We start from the raw sequence: 19,441 nt of genomic DNA, 5'->3' as shown, positions 1-19,441 counted from the left end.
GCTCCGGCCAATGCAGTAGGTACATCCGTATCCGTGTTGGTCATCACAACTCTTTCGTCTGGTGGTCTTCACTTGTGGTTGTGCATCTGGTGACCTGTTCCTGTTCTGTGCTTTTCATCATTGCCTAATTGCTCTTCTTGAAACTCCAGCCACTCTGTCTTTGCATGATCTAAGATTGACATATGATCCCTACATTTTCTTTTGAACTAGCATGCATTTCTGGCTTTCGAAATTTGTCAGATTATGTTTGCTGTCAGTGTACCTTGTGGTCTTTTCCTCGCATTTAATATACCTTCCCACCATCTCTAGAAGTTTTTCTCTATTGTAGTAACTCATCTATGATGCACAGTAAGTAGAATCTATCCTCAATTTGGAAGTCCAGGTACAAGTCCTCAGTTCGTACAGTATTCTAACATTCTCAAGGCATCATATCGGTAACTATAAAAATTCTAGATATCTTCTTTTATCCGCAGTCTGCCTTCCTTGATACAAAACCAGCGTCCAAACACTACATTCGACAAACTAGTTACACGGTATCCAGTTGCAATTTTTGCCTTTCTGGGATTAGAGATTTCATGTAATTTCAACATTTTAGTAGCATCACAACTGCAGAAGCATGCTTGACTACGTAGACAAGTAATAATCACTGTTGAATATCCATTTTGCTAGTAATCATAGGCTGGTAAAACTTGCAGAGCCTTATGCATCGAGACTGCAGTTAATCGAAGCTGTAATGCTTGTCCACAGCCTCTGAGACATCCCAAGTGCAGCTCATACCCTTTGGGAATTCAACCAAGTCACCAGCACCAATTTCCACAACTTCCTCAGATCCGTCAGGATAGACTTTAACCTTTCCCTTCAGTAGGTAGCACGTTTCCTTGGATGAGTATGTCCATGGGAATTTGCTAGGAGGACACCCCCACCTACAGAACAATAGAGCTATTAACAAGGTAGACCATTGTGTCTGTAGCCATATTGTACACAGGAAACATGTGCTATTGCTCAACAAGCAAAAGCAAAAAGACTAAGATAAATGGTTGAATTGAAATTCAAAATCACTTGGTTTCATGAATACTTGGAGACTAAAAATTTTTGCGTGGCTACAAAAGAAGCAAGACTTCCCACCTAAGAAAACATATCAGTACCACAAATGTTATTGCAACTTAATTTAGCTTATTCTTAATCTTGATAATTCAGTTATATGGATGGAACAGCACAAGGATGCTAAGAAAAGAAACAGTGGGAGTGAATTGGCGGGTGTGTATTGCACAATTTCAACTTAATTCATACAACGTATCACCCACTCTGAAACTATGAATCAGAACTTATCAGGAACATACCATTCTCTTATTCAAGCACACAGCCCCTTGTTACATTGTAAAAACTGAAGAATCAAAAACTGAAGAATCAAGAGCATGTATCATCGAAGAGAGTGGGATATGGGATATGGTCATCATGGTAGGAAAGTAGCTCTAAGAGTTTGTCTGTTCTATATATATATATATATATATATATATATATATATATATATATATTTTACAGTTACAGGTATTTAGTTAATTGAGCTATTCCACGGGAAATTCTCAGCAATTATATGTATTGACTCATAGGGTTAGGATTAAGTAATCAGATATTGGTCATGGATTTCGAAGGTCATGCATTAATAAAGCCAAAGAGGGAGCTCTTGAATGAAAATCCTACTGCCTGTCTTAAGTGAACAGGCCTCTCTCTTCCCTCCCTAGTGGGGAAATCTTTTCTATATTGATCAGGCAAGGCTCGGACATTGGTGATCAACGGTAAGTGCTACAGGGAGGAAAGAATGGCAAAAGAAAGGATTATTATTGGATGTAGTTCCATCGATCTCACTGAACTATTCGTCCCTTATTCAACTCTTTACTAGAAAACTCAGCCTTTTTCTTCCGAACTATTAGGGCTGATTGATTTCGAACAAGCAGAAGTGGGGTGTCGACCAAAATAGTTCAGTGAGACCGATTGAACCAAGCAGAACTATTAGGATTAGGCACAGTTAATTAAAGCTGAACCAAGGAAAATTTCAAACAACTGCCAAGAACAGGTATTCAAAATTTCCTGGACTCAAGAGAACAGTATATGCAAACATGGTTTACACAATAAAGACTATATGGGTTAAAATTCCTTTTTCTCTTTTCTTTATTTCCCTTTCAAATGAAGTATCACCTGAATGAGGTTTCAGTAAAGCACAACAAATGTAGTTACATTTTCCTTAAATGATGAAATGCACCCAATCACATTTAATCCGCTGTAATTTGCATTCAACAATTAGCGTTCTAGTCATTCATCTTCAAAGTATGGCAAAAGTCTACAAATTATATAGCTCAACTTCAAGCCATCACTCATACCAGGTGTCCTACTCCCATTGTGCCATAAGGGAACTCAATGAGAAGTTTCGTGCACTTGATAATTAATAGTTCCAAGGTGTTTCCTGATAGACCTACGCTCCCTCGTTGCTTTGTGAGCCCAGAAGTAAAAAAACCAAACCTTGGGCAATCTTTAATACTCGCTTTACTAATAAAGAGTCCCTCCCAACACTGTTAAGTACAGAAAAAACAAAGGAGAGAAGGGATTTGGGGCAGGGACGGTCATCAGTATGACCGTCCCTGCACGGTTGAGGGCCAAGATTGGCCCTCAAAATTTTGTGCGGCTGAGATTACACCATGTAACTCGATTTCCGCGCCAAGTGTGGGACCCACCACTATCTGTTGTGAAAAACTGAAAATACATCCTGTGAAAAAAAAGTTACACGATGTACAAAGAAAGTTACATGGTGTTGATAATGACCAAAATTGGCAGGGACGGTTGCAGGTGCAACCGTCCGTGCCCTGAGTCCGGAGAGAAGGGACATGTAATGACTATAGTTCCCTGCAAACAGTCATGGCAGATAGAAAAAGCGTCAGGAAATTTAAAGGGAGACTGAATACGGTAATATTGTTCTTCAGAAAAACAAGGGTGTCAATCCCAACTCTTAAAGGATTTCATAGTGAAAATATAAAGAAACAAAAGCTACGTTCTCGTTGGGTTAACAAAAACACCGGAGAGAAACGCGTAAAATATGACCCATAGAAGTTTAATGAAGCTCATACTAGAAAATTGTGTAACAATGCTGAGAAAATTGGAAAATGCGACAAGTGAGTTTCACTCAAGAAAAGGAAAATTCAAGGAAAAATGGAATCCTGGCAGAAGAAGAGTAATCAAATCTTGAAAAGAAAAAAAAAGGCATAAACATGGTTTATAAATCCTTCCCTCTCCTCTCATACCGAGCCAGAAGCTGGCAAGGGAAAGGCAGAGAAATTCCCAAATATTAGTAACTAGTGAGTAATAGTCAGAAAGCTGATATAGTAATTCATTTCATGTTGAAATAAAAAGGCCGAGAATTGCTTAAGAATACTACAGTAGTAATGACGAGCGATAACGAGAAGATCTGAAAATTTGTCCATGTCGTCATTTTATACACGAAAGCCAGACGAGACGGAAGACCATTCAATTATTGAAATTAAAACAAACAAAGGGATTCATTTCCTGCTAAGAGAAGGTGGGGGAAGAAAAATTAAAAATTACTAGGGAGTAGTAAAGACTCCAAAAAAGGGGATGCGTATATGGTAAGTGGGGTACGCTTACTTGGGCCAAGTTCTGACGCCGAGGTCAGAGAGCCTAGATTCAGGAGGGTTTTTAATGATCTTGATTCCGGATTTCTCGATGACGCTGGTTGCCATTGGGATTGGGGTCTCTGCTTCAGCTCTGATTACCGCTTCAGCTCTCCTCCGGTTAGCGTAGCACCTCTTTCTGCCCCTCGACGAAGACGACGAGAGCTTCGTTGGAGGATAAATACTAGCAGTACTAGTACTACTGGCGGCGGTGCTGCAGCAGCGATAATGATTGTGACGGTTTACATTTTTTACATTTATAGGATCAACGGGGGCTACTCTTACTACCATTCCAGACATCCCATACGTTATGCTACTTGCACCGGTAGCTGCAATGTTTGTACTCAACCATGCCGATGCCATTCCTAATTGCAATTTGCAATTCAATCCCGTCTATCTTTGTCCCCCAGTAAGTACTAATAATAACCACTATATACAATACTCCAAGACTCCAATTATCTAACTACGATTTCCGCTCTGATCCGTCAACTTTTCTCTCTCTACGTCTGCCAATCTCTGGACCGTTTGCTCTCATCCGCTCACTTCTTATCTTGTAGTCTGGGCCAACAATTCCCGGCTGCCATGAGCCAAGACCTACCTCTTTAGCAATGTTTTGAAACTCAGGATGTTAATTGAACCGGCCAGATGTTCGGATCGAGGTTCAACCAGTCGGATCGATTCAACTTTGATTCAATAAATTTTTTTAAAAATAATTTATATAAATATATGTACAAAGTAAGACATGCAATGGACTAATTTAAAACTTTATATGATAAAAATTTTAATATTTTTAAAGAACTTGGATTTTCACAAATAAAAATTTTAAATTATAAGTTGTAACAAAAAATAAATTTCATCTTAGTCTTAATTGTATCTACCAAAAAATAATTTAAATTCAATCCAAAAATACCACAATATTCTAAAATTATACAAAATTCACGTCCATAGGAATTAGATATTGTGAGTTTAAATTTTTGATTCATGTTTTTGGGATTTAGATATTGCAAATTTTTTTTTTAAAAAAAGAAGTTTGGAATTTGGAGAAAATCAGGAAAATAGAAAACAGAGATGCAAACTTGATAAAAGACAAAAAAATGAGAAGAAAGTGAGTGGATGTGGCATTTAATAATTAGTCTTTAGGGTTAAGGAAAACTTAATCTTTTTATTAATACATTTTTTCAATTTAATATACAAAAACAAAAAAAACTGCCGATTCAACGATTCAATCGGTTCTTACCGATTTTTAACTCCAGTCAACTCAAGGTATGAACCGAACCAAAGTTATGACCAGTTCGTGGTCTGATCGATTGAACCGCTGATCCAGATTTGACATACCAATCAATCAATCTCTTCTTATCAGTTCATCGAATTTGGTTCGCGAATTATCAAACCGAGTATGACTAATATTTTTTGTTCGGCAAAATTTTTAACTTGGCTCAAAACTTAGCTTGATTAACATTGGAACTTTGTATGTAAAATATTCAAATTATTAGAGTTCGATTTGATAAACATTGGAACTTTGCAACTAAAATATTCAAGCTATTAGAGTTGACTTGATAAAAATATTTTCAAACTCAACTTGGTATATAAACAAATCAAACTTGAACACAATTTCAAATACGATAAAATGATCAAACAAACTTGATACTAAGATATTTAATTCTGCTTATGGTGTAATAGTATAATTGAAATCAATGGATATTTTTGTTAAATGCAATTTTTTCCTCTATTCAAACATTTCGGAATCCATATTTTGCTAAAATTTAGGAGTGGAAATCATTCTCTCTATTTAGGAGTGACTTCTCATGAAAGCTGTAATAACAAAGCAGAGGCCAGTGGGTATGGGTTAGTTTAATACTACTTAGCTTTTAGGAAGTAAATCACGGATCAAGATTTGCGTGTTGCATCATTAATTGCATGTTAATTGTTTAGGTGAATAATTAAAGAAATACTTCCTATGAGAACCGAGGCAGTGACGTGCAAGTTTATATGAATTTTTTTTATAGTAGTTTGTTTCTTTAAGTTTTTATTTCGTCCCCTTAATCTGGCATTTTTTGCTCCTGTAGAATTGAACCTGTGCGGTGGGTCAAAAAGTTGCCAAAAATTGGAGGTCTTGGACCATGACTTGCTTTCACGAGTGACATGAGATCAACATTCTAATTACGAGGAAGGTAATTTTTTTCTTTTTTCTTTTTTTTTTTTTGCAAAAAGCGAGGAAAATTTTGTGCAATTTTCTTATTTTGATACTAATAAGCTATGAAAATAACAAGTGCATTATAGCTAAAAATTCATAGCTAATTCATAGTTTTTTGTCTTGAATTCATAGTTTCATATACACTAAATTCATTACAGTGCCTATCATTATCCTTTTTTTTCCAACAAACGCCTATCATTATCCACTCATACACTTTACATTCATTATTCGCATTACACTCAGAAATTGGTGTTAGCAAAAAAATTTCTCATTTTTTTTGTCTGGTCAAAAGGTAAATTTTTTAAAGTCAAATTTATGTCCTGTTTGGATTGCAATTTTCTAAAATTGTTGTACTATAACAATTTGATATATATGAAATAAAAAAATAATTAAAAAATATGTTCATGAACAGCGTAAAAATTTTGGTGAAAAATGACCTTCTAAACAAGGCCTTAGTGTTTAGTTCGCCAAAGCGCATTGGAAAGTGGAGATCGTTTACGCTTGCAATGTTTCATATCCCACGGAGTGCTGCTTAAAGCGTGGATCGACATTTGCCAGATTTATTTGTAGAAGGCTAGGGTATCAATTGGAAACCCTTGTCTATTCTACCTAAGTCTAAATAACAATGGAGACGAGGTATTAGATCTACTGAGGAAATGAATAGGGCAGGCAATCTTTGTCAGTAAGTTTTTTTTTATTTCAAAACATTTATATGAACAGGAACTTCCTCACTGTCAAATGTAATACCAATGCCACGTGGGGGTGGAGAAGTATTTTGTGGGGGAGGGACCTGCTTGAGCTGTAGTCCTCAAGTGGAGGGTGGTTACTGGTAGCGAAGAATTGGAATCCTGCCCTTTAGAAATTAGAACCCCCTAAGAGGTGGCCCTCTTTTAATCACCATCTCGATATGAAAGTTACTGATCTCGTTGAATTTTCTAGGATCTCTGGTAAGATCTCATGCAATGGATTTGAAAGATGAAAGTCGGAGTTGGTTAGAGATCCCAAGTCACCCAATAAGCTTCTTGACGGGATTCTAGGATCATTAAAAATCTGACCACCTACTTTATGCAAAGCTTTACAAGATCAATCTTCCTTCATATGCAACAAAAAACCAGTAAAAGCCTCCATTCGTCAAGAACTCTGTGCAAGCTGCTGACAGGATCAAACTGATATTAGCAGTTCCCAAAGTGACAATTCAGGCTTCCATCTTCCATCTTTCAATCATGATTTTCATGTCTTTATCTCTTTTCCTAATCTGTAAAAGCAATGCATGTTAAATAGAATAGAGCCGTTCTGTACATTATACATTTCTAAAGGTAAAATATGGTTTAACCGTGTTTTAGGAGTTCTGCCAGGAATTTGTGTTTTTCCATTTTGCAGAATCATTCGAGTTCTCATCATTTCTAGTTAAGCATGTTGAAGCTATTACCACAATTTGAGTTAACTTCTTAATCCCGTCATAGTTTTAGAAAGTTGGAACTTTTCCACTTCATCCGGACCTTCCTTTAACAACTAAATCGACCATCAATCAAGGATGCAAGATACTTCACCAAATATCTATAATGTGTATGGGGTAGAAACCTATTAAAGAACCTGGCTACTTTCACATTTTAGAGGAGTTTAAAAGCACATGTTGACCATATCCTAATCAGCAATGAGAAAGAACTCTTGCCAAGAGATATTAGGTTTTCAAATATACATCCATAGTTTTTTCTTCACTCAATTAATTGCTATATTTACAGCCTTTATTCTGTACCATATATATGCCCATGTTACAGCAGATTTAAAGTATAACCCAGAAATATCATGGAACACGGATAAAATACATTGCTTACCTCAACGAACGATTTCCTCCCACGAAGCAAAGCATCCACACTCCTTCCTGTCTAAATAATGAAATTGGAAAAAGAAAAAATTATTCCACCAAAAATATCTTGCAAAGAGAAAAACAAAGTGATAAAGTTGTTTCAATCTAGACAAGAATCCTCTAGGTTTGACATTTGAAGACATCCACCATAACCATAGTACTGTTGGACCTCCAGCTTGATCTTAAATAACTTAACTGCACTGCTGGACTACAGGCAGTCAAATCTTAGATGATCAGGCACCTATCCTCTAATTCATCGCATACACGGCCAAACAAGAAGCCAACAATAACTAAATTGGGGTCTAAGTAAATGTTATAGAGCAAACCCAGCTGGTTATTTTGTTCAATGTATGGAAGATAAGAAGTTTTAATAGAGATCATGAAAGAAACAGAAACAGCAAAGTTTTACGATAACACAAACTCAGTGCACAAGAATCCTATTTCCCACAATATATGAAGGACTAGATTTATCCGTACCAGAGAAAAAGATTACTTGCATGTATTGAACCAATGGCCGCCTTACAAACAATGCCACCACAAAAAAAAAAAAAAAGAGAAGAATACTAAGACCTCCTTCCACACAATGCAGAGCAAAATTACATAGCACCAGAGGTTGCACAAGTGAACATTGAAAATAGAAAAAAAGAATATTTAAGTAACAAAAACACCTTGAATTTGTGCAAAATTCAAGGGAAGGCCGCTAATTTTGTTAGTGTCATTATAAACTTCTTAGCTCTGTCTTTAGTAGGCATTCCCTAGGTGGACTTTCCAATTAAAGACCATACTATAAAGCATTCCACCATGAAGGATACAATTGCATGAGAAATAAACTAGACTTTTCTTGTCACTAACAATCCTAAAGCACAGATGCAAACAACCCTTTGCCATACCCCACCAAAGAAATAGGAGAGAAAAATATAGGTCAAAGAAATAGGCGAGAAAAATATAGTAAGAAAAAAATAACGAAAATAAAATTTATCAACATGGAAGACACAAGGTGTGAAATAGATCTTAATTCAGGATTTCAATGATTACTGAAAAATAAACAACTAACCCGATGTATGGCCCAATAGTCCCGCTCCCTAACCTCAACCAAAAAAGGAAATGTGGGAGAAGCCACTCTCTCAAAGATGATTTTTTTGCTATTTCTTACTCGGGCTTCTTGATCACCTAATGTTACGCTTTTCACTCCACCAATCTGAATATTCAACATTGAAAAAATCAAGATTGTGTCAAATCATTTCATTAAAAATATAAAAGAAATTATGCATGCCAATTCTGCATGACACCTAAGGATTCTGCATGCAACTTTCCCATAGCTCCTAAGGATTCTCTATAGTCTTAAGATATTCAAACCAAAGAACTTGAAATGCTTGAGCAATATGAAACTGAACTAGCGTGACAGCCACTATTGTATGTCTGTGGAACATTGTCCTCGAGATCATGCTTTATTCATCTTCTAATATGCAAATGAAAGATTTGAGGCTGATGTTGGATAGAGAAATTTTATCAACGTCAATCACTTGTTTTCATAAGATTTCGGATTACCCCTCCCCATAAAACTATACTGAATATGCTTACATCTGCACTTCTAGGTTAACATCCTATATAAGAGTACAGCAGCAAATAAGCCTAATAGCTCTATGCCTGGTTCTTGTTTTTATGACTACCTTTATAAAATCCTGTGACTATTAGTGAAAAAACAAATTTGATTATATAGTTTTGGATACCGTTTTGAAAAATGCTGAAAAAACAAGCACCAGACTCCTAAGTAAAATGAAGATGCTTTCACTTCCTCTTTAAAGGATTCAAATAACAGCATCTACTTTAAATAAATGAGGACTTGGAATGAGTTCCCACAAACAACACACTAATTGCTGTACCTCTCTCCCTTCTCCTCAGCCTTCCAACATGCTTTCTACTCCCCCTCATCCTTCTCGCAATCATACCAGCAACTTACCCACAAAACATTACAATTATCCATGTACTAAATATCGAAAAACTATGACTGTTTAAATTAATCAAAACAAGACCACAGCAATTTGTGAGTTATCAAACAACTAAGTTTTTTATGGCCCCCAGACATTCTTGACAAATTCAGCTTCGCATGATCACTTTGTATGGCAATCAATTTAGTGGAGATAACAATGACAACTAAGGATCAGGATAATTGAAGATCTCTACAAGTTGGGAAGATGCTATTGATATTGCAATATGATAAGAACAAAGGATCAAACAGATTACTTTCATATTAAGAATTTTCAGAAGGATCTAAACAAACCAGGTCCACTAGGATAGGATTCTTGACAATGTTCTCCAGCCCCTCACCATGAGCAGTGCCTACAAGCATAACTCCTCTCTCTGCAATAGTTCGACAAGCATTAACTTCAGATTCTGTGCCAATCTCATCAATTATAATCACCTCAGGCATGTGATTCTCCACTGCTTCAATCATAACTAAGTGCTGCATAGATGGCTCAGGAACCTGCAATCTTCTTGCACTTCCTATTGCAGGGTGTGGAACATCCCCATCACCTCCAATTTCATTGCTGGTGTCAACAACCACCTATTCCATTTAGGGATCTTGGTTGATCAGTTTCTTAAGTAGAGAAGAAAATATATACAAAGCTGTGATAGTGTTGGAAGTGAACTGACAAGTGATGTAATACAGAAATACTTAAACATAACAAACCACTCTCTTTTGAAGATCATGCGACAGGACGCGAGATAACTCCCGCATTACTGTAGTTTTGCCTACGCCAGGTCTGTTAAACACAAGACATTCATATCAATAAAGCATGTGAGCTACAAGAACTACAAGAAAGTAAATCAAACTTAGCAAAGCAAATAACATAATACAACTTCTGAGCAGAAATTGGAAGCAATTGAGGGTCAGATCATATGAATGGAGCAGTGTGGTTGTTTTAAGGCATTGGCGTCTCAGGATCCATACTTGTTTGGGAACAATTACATAAATGTGCTATATTTCCACTCCATCATAGTAAAGATATCAATGTAGTCTAAATCCAGAATGGTATATGTGCTCAGAAATGAAGACTAGCTAACCACAAGCTATATGATTCTAATCCAAGCACTGCACATAATAGTGCACACAGTTTGCACAGTATCACAGGTGACATGGATTAACTATTTACCACCCAAATCAACCCAGAATAAACTGAAGAAAGTTAAAATGCAAGCTTTGCACCTTATGTGTTCACGTATCCTTGTTCTGATAAGTAACTTTCATCAATTCGATCGGACTGGCATACAGTAAGTATATACCTCATCTAAATCATCCTATGAAATCCACAATAACTAGATACAAGAAGAGCAGTATATTAAAAAAAGGTGGAAAATGAAGTTGCAGTTATAAATCTACAAATGGACCCATTTTTGCTCCTTTATCTTACATTACAAGCAATCTCAGAGGCCATCTAAATGCATAAAATGAAGAATCTTTATGATCAGGTTTTTCTCCAAGTTGGAGGGGATAAGACAATAGCCGGGCCACATGGAAGAATGCCAAAGAGGATTGAAGGCATGAACAAAGTAAATATCATGTATAAGCTACGAAGGCATGGTTCCTGATAATTGGACTGATTTCCAAAGGAAATATTTGACACAAGCTTTGTAATCAAGAAAAAGAACTGAATCAATTCAAAAGAACACAACATTAATCAACCTACTGAAGGTTGAATTGAGATGTCATGTAAGTTTTATTGTGTCAATTAATCAGTCTGTAGAACTGCAATTTGATTTAGCAAATATTAGACGTGCGCATGTAAAGTTATTCACTGCAGATTTTTCTAGTGACATTAAGCCTTATAAATTTTCTTCATGGATAACTTAGCGCTTGGTCTTCTCTTTTCAGACACCAGAGAGAGCCCACGTGCTGTAAAAGAATATTATTGCCTAAAGATGATACTCCCTTCATCCCATTGAAAGTGTCATACTTTCCATTTTGGGATGTCCCAAAATGTTTGTCATGTTGAGAAAGTCAAAGCACTTTTTAATCTCTCCTTCCAATATAGTCCGTCCCTTTAATCATATGCATGTTACCATTCAAATTCAAATTTTGAATTTGTGGGGGTAAGATTGGAAAGAGAAGTACAAACATCACAATCAAACCACTATTCTTAAAAGGTTGTATTCCCAAAACATGACAAAATAATTGGGACGGAGGGAGTAGTTATTTTCATATTCTTTTTAAGTCCAGTCAGTATTTGTACCTCTCTCTTGCAATTTTATAATAGGTAGATGGGGGTTGCATGTGAATACGATAATGCTATAGCTGAGTTTCATGGAATGCTAGGTAAAGAGAAATTAGAATGAGCAATATTTGTTTGTGCAATGCCTATTAAGGTCTAAGAAGAACTACATCTGTATAGGAGATTAGTTTGCTAACTGACCTTCCAACAAACAAGATGCTCTCACTGAAGTCAAGCAAATCCCTAACCATGCTAACATGCCCCTGGATTGCCCTTCCAACTCTGCATGTCAAACCAATAACTTGACCTTTCCTGCTCCTAATTGCAGATATGCGGTGCAAGGTACCCACAATGCCAGCTCTATTATCATCTCCAAATTGCCCAATTGCATTTTGAGCATACTCTAGCTCTTCTATTGTCACCTGGTTAATCAAATGGCTTAAAATATATAGGGTAAAGTGCACCATGGCCTATTAATCTATTTTAAATTCTCATCTAGATCATTAAACCTTTTTTCGTGTCAATTGGCCCACTAAACTACTCAAACTGTGAAATTAACCCATTATGCTAGTTCTTCTGTTAACTCAGATGGCATAATGCTAACATGAAAGGCAAATGCCTTTGGCAAGGACAAAAGCGATATCTTGTCTAAAATTCATCTTCCCTAATCGACTAATCCTTCTTCTCATCAGATTAGCTTGACTAATTTCAGTTTAACATCATCTATGAGAATTCCGTTATCCTTCTTGTGTACACATTCTTTCATTCTTTGAACTTTCGACAAAGCTTTCCCATTTGTCAAGAACTATGTTGCAGAATCGTCCATCTTTTCGAGCATGGCAAACCCTGCAATTAGCCCTTTCTACTTCAATTCATCATTCTTCTTTATCCTCATCCTCATGACCCTTTGGAATGAGATGATGTCATCTTTCTTGACTTCTATATTATTATCTTATTATCTGAAGACTGTTTTGCTGCACTACCTTTGGTTCCTAGCGCTATGGGTTCATCATGGGTTGCTCTAATTGATGAGTGTTGAGCAGTGGCTCTGTGGGGAGTTGGGGTCCTCGGTGGCTGTGGTGGTTGACAATCGGGTCGTCTATAAGTTGTTTCTTGAACCTCTCTTCCTAATCTGATGACAAAAAGATTTTAATCGATAGAAGATATATCTTAATGAACTAGGGAAGGTAGGTTGAGGCAAACTGCTGTTTTAGTCCCCACTGAAAGCATCTGTCTCACAGGTGTTCTGTCTAAGTTAACTGAAAAAACTAACGGAATGGGCTGATTGCATCAGTTTGAATAGTTTAGCATGTCAATTGACACACTAACAAGTGCAATGACCGAGCTGAGAACTTGAAATAGTTTGATGGGTTACCATACACTTTACCCAGATATATAATCAGAATAATTGAATTAGACTACCGTCTAGACAGTTCATTATATTAAGTACTACCTTTCCAGATGCTCAATATGAAGTCAAATTTGTATTATCGTACCATAAACCAAGAAACCAGTAGGATATTGCAAGAGGCATGCAGATAATTCAGCAGAATTCAATAAACCAAGGAAGAATCCTATAATCTAGCGATTCACCTCAGTGTCCCTTAAAACCTGCCTCCCAAAATCACCAGCATAGCATGCTTGTGGCAACTTTCCCAGGTCCAAGATCACCTATTGGTAGAATGAAACCAGAAAGTTTAGTTGTGGGACATCATCTATAGCTAGTTATCAAAGCTAAGAAAATTAAGCCAGTTAGTTTTGTGTCGTCGAGATGATGCTGCCCTTGTAAGTTTGCCGCCAATGATAAACTTTGGGGTTGGAAAAGAATACTTTCCGCCTCGAAAGATGGCAATTCTCAAAGAAACGACCAGAAAACATCAAACGGGCCATTATTCGAAGAGAACAAAAGATGAAATAAATAAATCTGACTTTATCACTTTGCAGAATGGCATGTGCCATTTCAAGCAAGAGGGTGGACTTCTCGTTTAGAAAATACTGGATGGAAAACATCAACGGACCTCTAAGAGCTGAGATTGCTTGGAGTCATGCATAAGGATATTACGCAAATCGCAAGGAAGAATCTGCACCCAAAAAGAAAAGGCAGAAGTCATCTCAAGAATCCATTTGCAGAAAAGAAACTACTATGTCATCACTTGGTATCAACTTTTCACCACATGGCAGAAAGGGAGACCAAGTGCAATTAGCAAAGAGACTTGATTTAAGAAAAAGAAATAAAAAAAAAAAAAACAGTCAGGATCTTTATTTGTTTTTGGTGAGAAATGTTGTAGCAAAGTCGTCGAATAGTACTTAAGAAAAAAGGACATGTCAGCATCGCAGTGTGTAAGGGAGGAGAAAAAGATCCAACAATCAGTATCAGTTGTACAACTGAGGAAGATGCTAAGATTCAAGGATGAAATAAAAGTATAATAGAGAGAGTGATAAAATAAATGAAGGGGGGGGGGGTGGTTTTGAGGGGTGCAGGGGAGAAGAGAAACCTGAAACAGAGCGTGGATGTCATCGTCGTCGTCATCCCGAACAAGAACCTGGTTGAGATTCGTGGAGGCAGATGATGTAAAGGTGAAAGGCTGATATAGATGATGGTGTTGGAGTAGGGTGGTCAGGCGAGGGAAATTATTTGTAGGACTGGTATAGTGCTTTTTACCAGTAGGAGTACCCGCCGCATAACCGCCGTTGAGGAGCTTGAGTTGGAGGGGTGCAAGTGGAAGTGCGTGGGTGGTCGGATGATTCTTGTTTTTTAAGGAAGAAGCAGCTCCGACTCCAACTCCCATTCCCATTATTTCCATTTCCCTTCCCTCCGTTGTTGCCACCATTGGCTGCTATGCAGCAAGCTTCTGTAACCTCACACTGCAGCTAAGTAGTGCTTCGGTGGGATTGCCAACTACACTCCCCCGCCAAAGCCCACTCCCCCCGCCCCAACCCAGTCCTTAACGCTGAAAACCGGCCCAAATTAAAAACAAAATCCATTGATAACTGCTGTCGAAAATCTGCATTTGCCGTCTCTTTTTTTTTTTTTTTTGGGAATAATTTGGCCTCCACACGGATAGATTAGAGCAGCTCCAAAGAGATGGACAAATTTGAAAATGAGTAGTTTAAATTGAGTTTTAGGCACAAATAAATTTCAAATAAGTAACAAAATTTGTTAGGATTTTACGTGTTGTTGCTTAAATTCTATTTTATTTTTTTATTTTTGTTGTTTTAATACGTTGCCTTGGGTTACGCGGATCTGAATCCGTCCAATGTGGTACTACAGCCCAGTCCAGTCCAATGTGGTACTACAGCCCAGTCCAGTCCTCAAGATGTACCCAACGTTAAGTTAAAGAGTAGGGTGGCCTGCGGATCGGATCCAACAATTTTCCCCACCATATCGGGATAAGTATACGCAGAGTCGTCGGACAGTCCAGCAGCGGTAGTTCTAGTGTGTGTGGACGTATGTATACATTGGGGAATGCGGCAGAGTTGTAGAGAGATGAGCACCGGAGCATATGGTTTCGGGTACGGTGGGAGCGGCGGCAGAGGCAGCGGCAGAGATGATGATGAAGAAGAAGAGAAGGGCATATTGTGGAAGCTGCCAGAGGTGAAGTCAAAGCAGTTGGGTAAGATTGGCCCTGCTTTTGGTGTTGGATTTGGCTGTGGTGTCGGTTTAGCCATCGGCATCATTGGAGGTAGTATTGCCGACTCAATCGCTTGCTTCCTCTTTTTTATTCGTTTGTTCTGTATGCATTTCTGCTTTTGCTTTGCTTTTACTTCTCTATGCTTTCTCTTCTTTCTCCTGAATAAACTGTAGGTATGGGTGTCGGTCCTGGAATTCCTGGATTACAGCTGGGTTTGGGAGCCGGAGCAGGCTGCGGACTTGGCCTGGGATTTGGGTACGGAGTTGGAAGGGGTATTGCTTTTGATTACAACCGCCGATACTCCAACGTCGCCAGGTATGTATCCTTAATTTTAGCTTCAACTCTTTGTGGCGTTATCGGCATACTGCTGATCCTTGTCCCCCAAAATCATTTCATCCGCTTTTTCTTCTATTTCTCCCCAAAAACCCAAACTAAACTAGTTTTCATTTGACACGATTGTAACATGATGCAATTCATTCAATCCTTGGGGAGGAAAACAAACGGATTCTAGATTTTCGTAATTTATGAGCATGAAGACGCTGCTCCAGGGTCAACAAGTCTTTTCTTGTCTGCCTAGTGTAGCTTATATGCGAGGCTTACATTATTGGATGCTTCCTGTTTGTCAATTCTCTCAGCTTATCAAAAGTTCCAGCCCTCTTTTATGATTCGTATCTACTGATTCTGCACGGAAAAATGTTTATCACGGCTTTCCAATTGATCCTTACTGGAGAATAGATGTGTATGTTATGTCTATGTCTGTCCATATAAACACATCCAGCTTGGGCTGGTTTATAATAATGTTTCTGGCCAGCAGAAACTCATTTATGCCCATAGACTTTTTTTCTTTTTTTTTTTGGGTTGTACGGATATTTACCCATTTTTTGTTCATTTGAACTAATATGATTTGTATGCTAAACCACTCAAAAATTTCAGTTCATTTTTAATCTGCAGTACTTTAGTTGTGTCAAAGGATTTGTTTATCACAGTTTCTAGTTTTGTTGCACTATTAGTGAGTCTGCAAGGCCATAAACTGCAAAGCCATTTTTTTGTTCGTTTGAACAAATATGATTTGTAGGCTAAACCACCAAACCACTCAAAAATTTCAGTTCATTTTTAATCTGCATGGTACTTTAGTTGTGTCAAAGGATTTGTTTATTGCAGTTTCTAGTTTTGTTGCACTATTAACGAGTCTGCAAGGCCACAAACTGTTTGTCTGATGCGACTCCTTTTCCTTTCACCATACTTTGGTAGTGACTACATCCATTGAGGTTTGGACTGGAGTTAATGGAATTTTAGGCTGCTGAGTTAAGAGTATGCATACTGGTCTGGTTTTGGTATGTGTTAAGGTGATCATTAATGAGTTGTTGAGTAGTGCTCTGGTATTCCTTTAAGCTGTATTCCATATTTAGCACAATCCTTGTTTTTTTTTATTCCCCCACTATTATGCAGTGTGTCATTATGCAATATTCTTGCAATAAATGGCGATCACGGAAATCGTTTTTAAGACATCATGATTTGAAGACACGGTTTAGGTGTCTGTTCTGCTATAAGAAGATCTTCACATGTCTGGATTGCTTGTGGTTTGTGGTTCAAGATGAGTTACAATTGAGAGAATGCAATTGAAGGAACCTATTGCACCGTTCAATTCACTTGTTTTGACATATATTGGGACTGTATTTCTTTCAGTATCAAGGTTCCATATTCCATTTTCACCAATCCTTAATGGTTAGTCTTGTAAAGTCGGGAAGATATGAGTTCGACAGTAATCAGGTGAAATTATAGTCTTGCTTTGGGAAATCTCTGGAATAATCTTTTTCTTCCTGATAAGCTAAGAATCTATATGTTCTCCTCTTGTTCATGCTAGTTGTTCAGGTGCCTGAGCTCTAAAGTTTTTATAGAACAAATCGATCTTGTAACTCTTTCTTGTCAACTCCATAAGCCCAATTCATTTATTCAATCACTGCTTATTATGATGAAAATCGTGTTTTGTGGTTGATTGCATGTATTGGTCTTCATTGAATGTTCCAAGCACAAGCAGTCTTAATGGAAGTTCATATACATGTTGCTGGTCCCATTTATTTGAAGTTCCTTAGTGTCCCAACCATAGTTATTAAACCTGGCCTGGCAGTTGAACCGTTCAGCATGGTGAATTGGCCGTAACTAGGCCGGGCCGGGTTCAGTCTGACCAGTTAAGAAGTGACCTGGTCAAACTCGTTTGACCCGCTGGTTCAATCACGAACCTGGCTGGGTTTTGGGTGACATGGTGGGTCATTGGTTTTGGGCCCAAATTTATGATTTTGCCAAGGTTTGAACCTTGTCCTCAACCTAAATGTGAAGAGACTTTACCACTAGGTTAAACTTTCACTTGTTGATCAAATGTCCCTTAACTATATTTGTTTATTTTTTTATTATACAATTTATCCCCTCAACTTTCAAGCTAGAAATGTTATCATTATGTAACAATAGTTGTGTATTTAAGAATTGTTTCATTAGGCGAAAACAGATTTTACAAAGAATTAATGCTGCTACTTGTTTTGTTGCTAAATCAAATAGTTTTGTTTTATTTTTTTACTACATGACCTATATATCTAAAGTATGCAAAATGCAATTGAGTCTTCTATTAATATTTATTTGTTCAAAATAAATCTTTCTAAATATAATATTGATATATAAAAGCACTTTATTTATAGTTTTTACATTTGCTAAGATAATTAATATATTATTCGTGTTTATGAAATATTATTTTGTGGCCCACTGGTTCAACCACCTACCCACAAGTTGAACCAGTGACTCATCCACCCGGTCCTTTCCCCGGGTTCCTTGCCAGGCCGGGTTCAATGACTGGTCTCAAATCTCTTGATTTGTGACCAATTGATCGAAGAGTTTGACCTACATAATCAGAGTTGGAGCTTTCTCTTGTTTGACGTAGCTTTTGAACTACCAAATAGCAATGTGGGTACTGGAAATTGGAATGAACTTTGCAAATCCCAAAACTTTAACTGGAGAAAAATGATTATAAAAAGCAGTTTGACTTTTCTTTCAAAAACAATATCCTTAAGCTTTAAAAGTAAAAGAAAAACCAAGGGAAAAGGTGAAAGTGGATGGTACCCCATAATTGATATTTGTGAAGTCAAATAGTATGTTCCAAGGATTAATCTTTTATAAATGTCAGTGTAAGGTTATTTTTACACTAGCAGGTTTAGACGAATGCCATACAATCTTTATTCAAATTTGAAATTTAAGTTTTTGTGTGAATGAAATTTTGATGCTCAGAAAGTTATAAAACTGCAGCTGATTACCTTGAAATAAGTTCTTATCTATGGCCTCTTGATGTCAGGGATGAAATTGGTGCTCTGATCAATGAGCTTGTAATAAACACCAAAAAGCTAGTCAAAGCTACTTCCACAGAGGTGGATAAATGGAGACGACAATAAGTTTGCACAAACTCGCTGCTCTTGGTTCTTGGTTTTAGACTTTGCTCTTTTGTGAATGATCTGAACGTGTGGAGGAGATTGGGTTGTAAATCATTTGCTGGTAGCATGTGAAACTCAAAAATGGAAGAATAGGTATACAAGGGAATAGGTTGCAAAAAGAGTCTCTATACAGTCTCTGACCTCAACAATTATGCTGAAAGCCTCATAGTGCAATAAAGAAAGCCTCAAGTGAGAGATTGGGAGCAACCTTTCTATGTTAATATAATAATTGTAGTGATTATTATTATATTGAAGTAGCTTTCTTGTAAATATTGAATCAGTAGCTTGACATGCTACTGCAATGTCCTAGTGAGACTTGAATTGAGATTCTTTCTTTCAAGGGTTCTGCAGGTTCAGTTTTTCCTTCTGTGTTTCTGCTTTGAA

The 19,441-nt window shown here is 37.3% G+C and overlaps 3 protein-coding genes across 4 annotated transcripts; 1 reads left to right on the top strand and 2 right to left on the bottom strand.

Annotated features, from left to right (window-relative positions):
* Nucleotides 1-342: 342 nt before the first annotated feature.
* On the bottom strand, nt 343-4,201 carry LOC113748879. Its single transcript, XM_027292459.1, has 2 exons — nt 3,655-4,201; nt 343-923 (listed from the first exon to the last, which is right to left on the bottom strand). The coding sequence occupies exons 1-2, from the start codon at nt 4,041-4,043 to the stop codon at nt 719-721; spliced, it is 594 nt and encodes a 197-aa protein (XP_027148260.1). The 5' UTR covers nt 4,044-4,201; the 3' UTR covers nt 343-718.
* Nucleotides 4,202-6,780: 2,579 nt separating this feature from the next.
* LOC113750223 (uncharacterized protein ycf45) lies at nt 6,781-14,816 on the bottom strand. Of its 2 annotated transcripts, XM_027294202.1 has the most exons (9): nt 14,448-14,814; nt 13,971-14,033; nt 13,546-13,623; nt 12,154-12,374; nt 10,434-10,506; nt 10,023-10,307; nt 8,796-8,939; nt 7,710-7,760; nt 6,781-7,129 (listed from the first exon to the last, which is right to left on the bottom strand). In XM_027294202.1, the coding sequence occupies exons 1-9, from the start codon at nt 14,781-14,783 to the stop codon at nt 7,070-7,072; spliced, it is 1,311 nt and encodes a 436-aa protein (XP_027150003.1). In that variant the 5' UTR covers nt 14,784-14,814; the 3' UTR covers nt 6,781-7,069. The 2 variants fall into 2 exon arrangements, with proteins under 2 accessions (XP_027150003.1, XP_027150004.1); XM_027294203.1 differs by lacking the exon at nt 8,796-8,939 and having other exon boundaries at nt 14,448-14,816.
* A 456-nt stretch (nt 14,817-15,272) lies between these two features.
* LOC113750864 (glycine-rich cell wall structural protein 2) lies at nt 15,273-19,430 on the top strand. Its single transcript, XM_027294797.1, has 3 exons — nt 15,273-15,635; nt 15,758-15,899; nt 18,922-19,430. Exons 1-3 carry the CDS (start codon nt 15,419-15,421, stop codon nt 19,016-19,018), a joined length of 456 nt encoding a protein of 151 aa, XP_027150598.1. The 5' UTR covers nt 15,273-15,418; the 3' UTR covers nt 19,019-19,430.
* Nucleotides 19,431-19,441: the final 11 nt, after the last annotated feature.

This window comes from Coffea eugenioides, chromosome 10 (genome assembly GCF_003713205.1).
Source record: "Coffea eugenioides isolate CCC68of chromosome 10, Ceug_1.0, whole genome shotgun sequence".
Classification (NCBI taxonomy): domain Eukaryota; kingdom Viridiplantae; phylum Streptophyta; class Magnoliopsida; order Gentianales; family Rubiaceae; genus Coffea; species Coffea eugenioides.
This window is presented reverse-complemented; position numbering and strand designations above follow the sequence as displayed.

What these genes read in the sequence shown, in the direction of transcription:
- LOC113748879 (XM_027292459.1), bottom strand. Translation starts at nt 4,043, where the DNA reads ATGGCATCGGCATGGTTGAGTACAAACATTGCAGCTACCGGTGCAAGT. An exon ending in GGCGTCAGAACTTGGCCCAA is followed by an intron (nt 924 to 3,654) that starts GTAAGCGTACCC and finishes ATTGTTCTGTAG; the next exon opens with GTGGGGGTGTCCTCCTAGCA.
- LOC113750223 (XM_027294202.1), bottom strand. Translation starts at nt 14,783, where the DNA reads ATGGTGGCAACAACGGAGGGAAGGGAAATGGAAATAATGGGAATGGGA. An exon ending in ACATCCACGCTCTGTTTCAG is followed by an intron (nt 14,034 to 14,447) that starts GTTTCTCTTCTC and finishes TTTTGGGTGCAG; the next exon opens with ATTCTTCCTTGCGATTTGCG. An exon ending in ATGATCTTCAAAAGAGAGTG is followed by an intron (nt 10,308 to 10,433) that starts GTTTGTTATGTT and finishes TAAATGGAATAG; the next exon opens with GTGGTTGTTGACACCAGCAA.
- LOC113750864 (XM_027294797.1), top strand. Translation starts at nt 15,419, where the DNA reads ATGCGGCAGAGTTGTAGAGAGATGAGCACCGGAGCATATGGTTTCGGG. An exon ending in AGCCATCGGCATCATTGGAG is followed by an intron (nt 15,636 to 15,757) that starts GTAGTATTGCCG and finishes AATAAACTGTAG; the next exon opens with GTATGGGTGTCGGTCCTGGA. An exon ending in CGATACTCCAACGTCGCCAG is followed by an intron (nt 15,900 to 18,921) that starts GTATGTATCCTT and finishes TCTTGATGTCAG; the next exon opens with GGATGAAATTGGTGCTCTGA.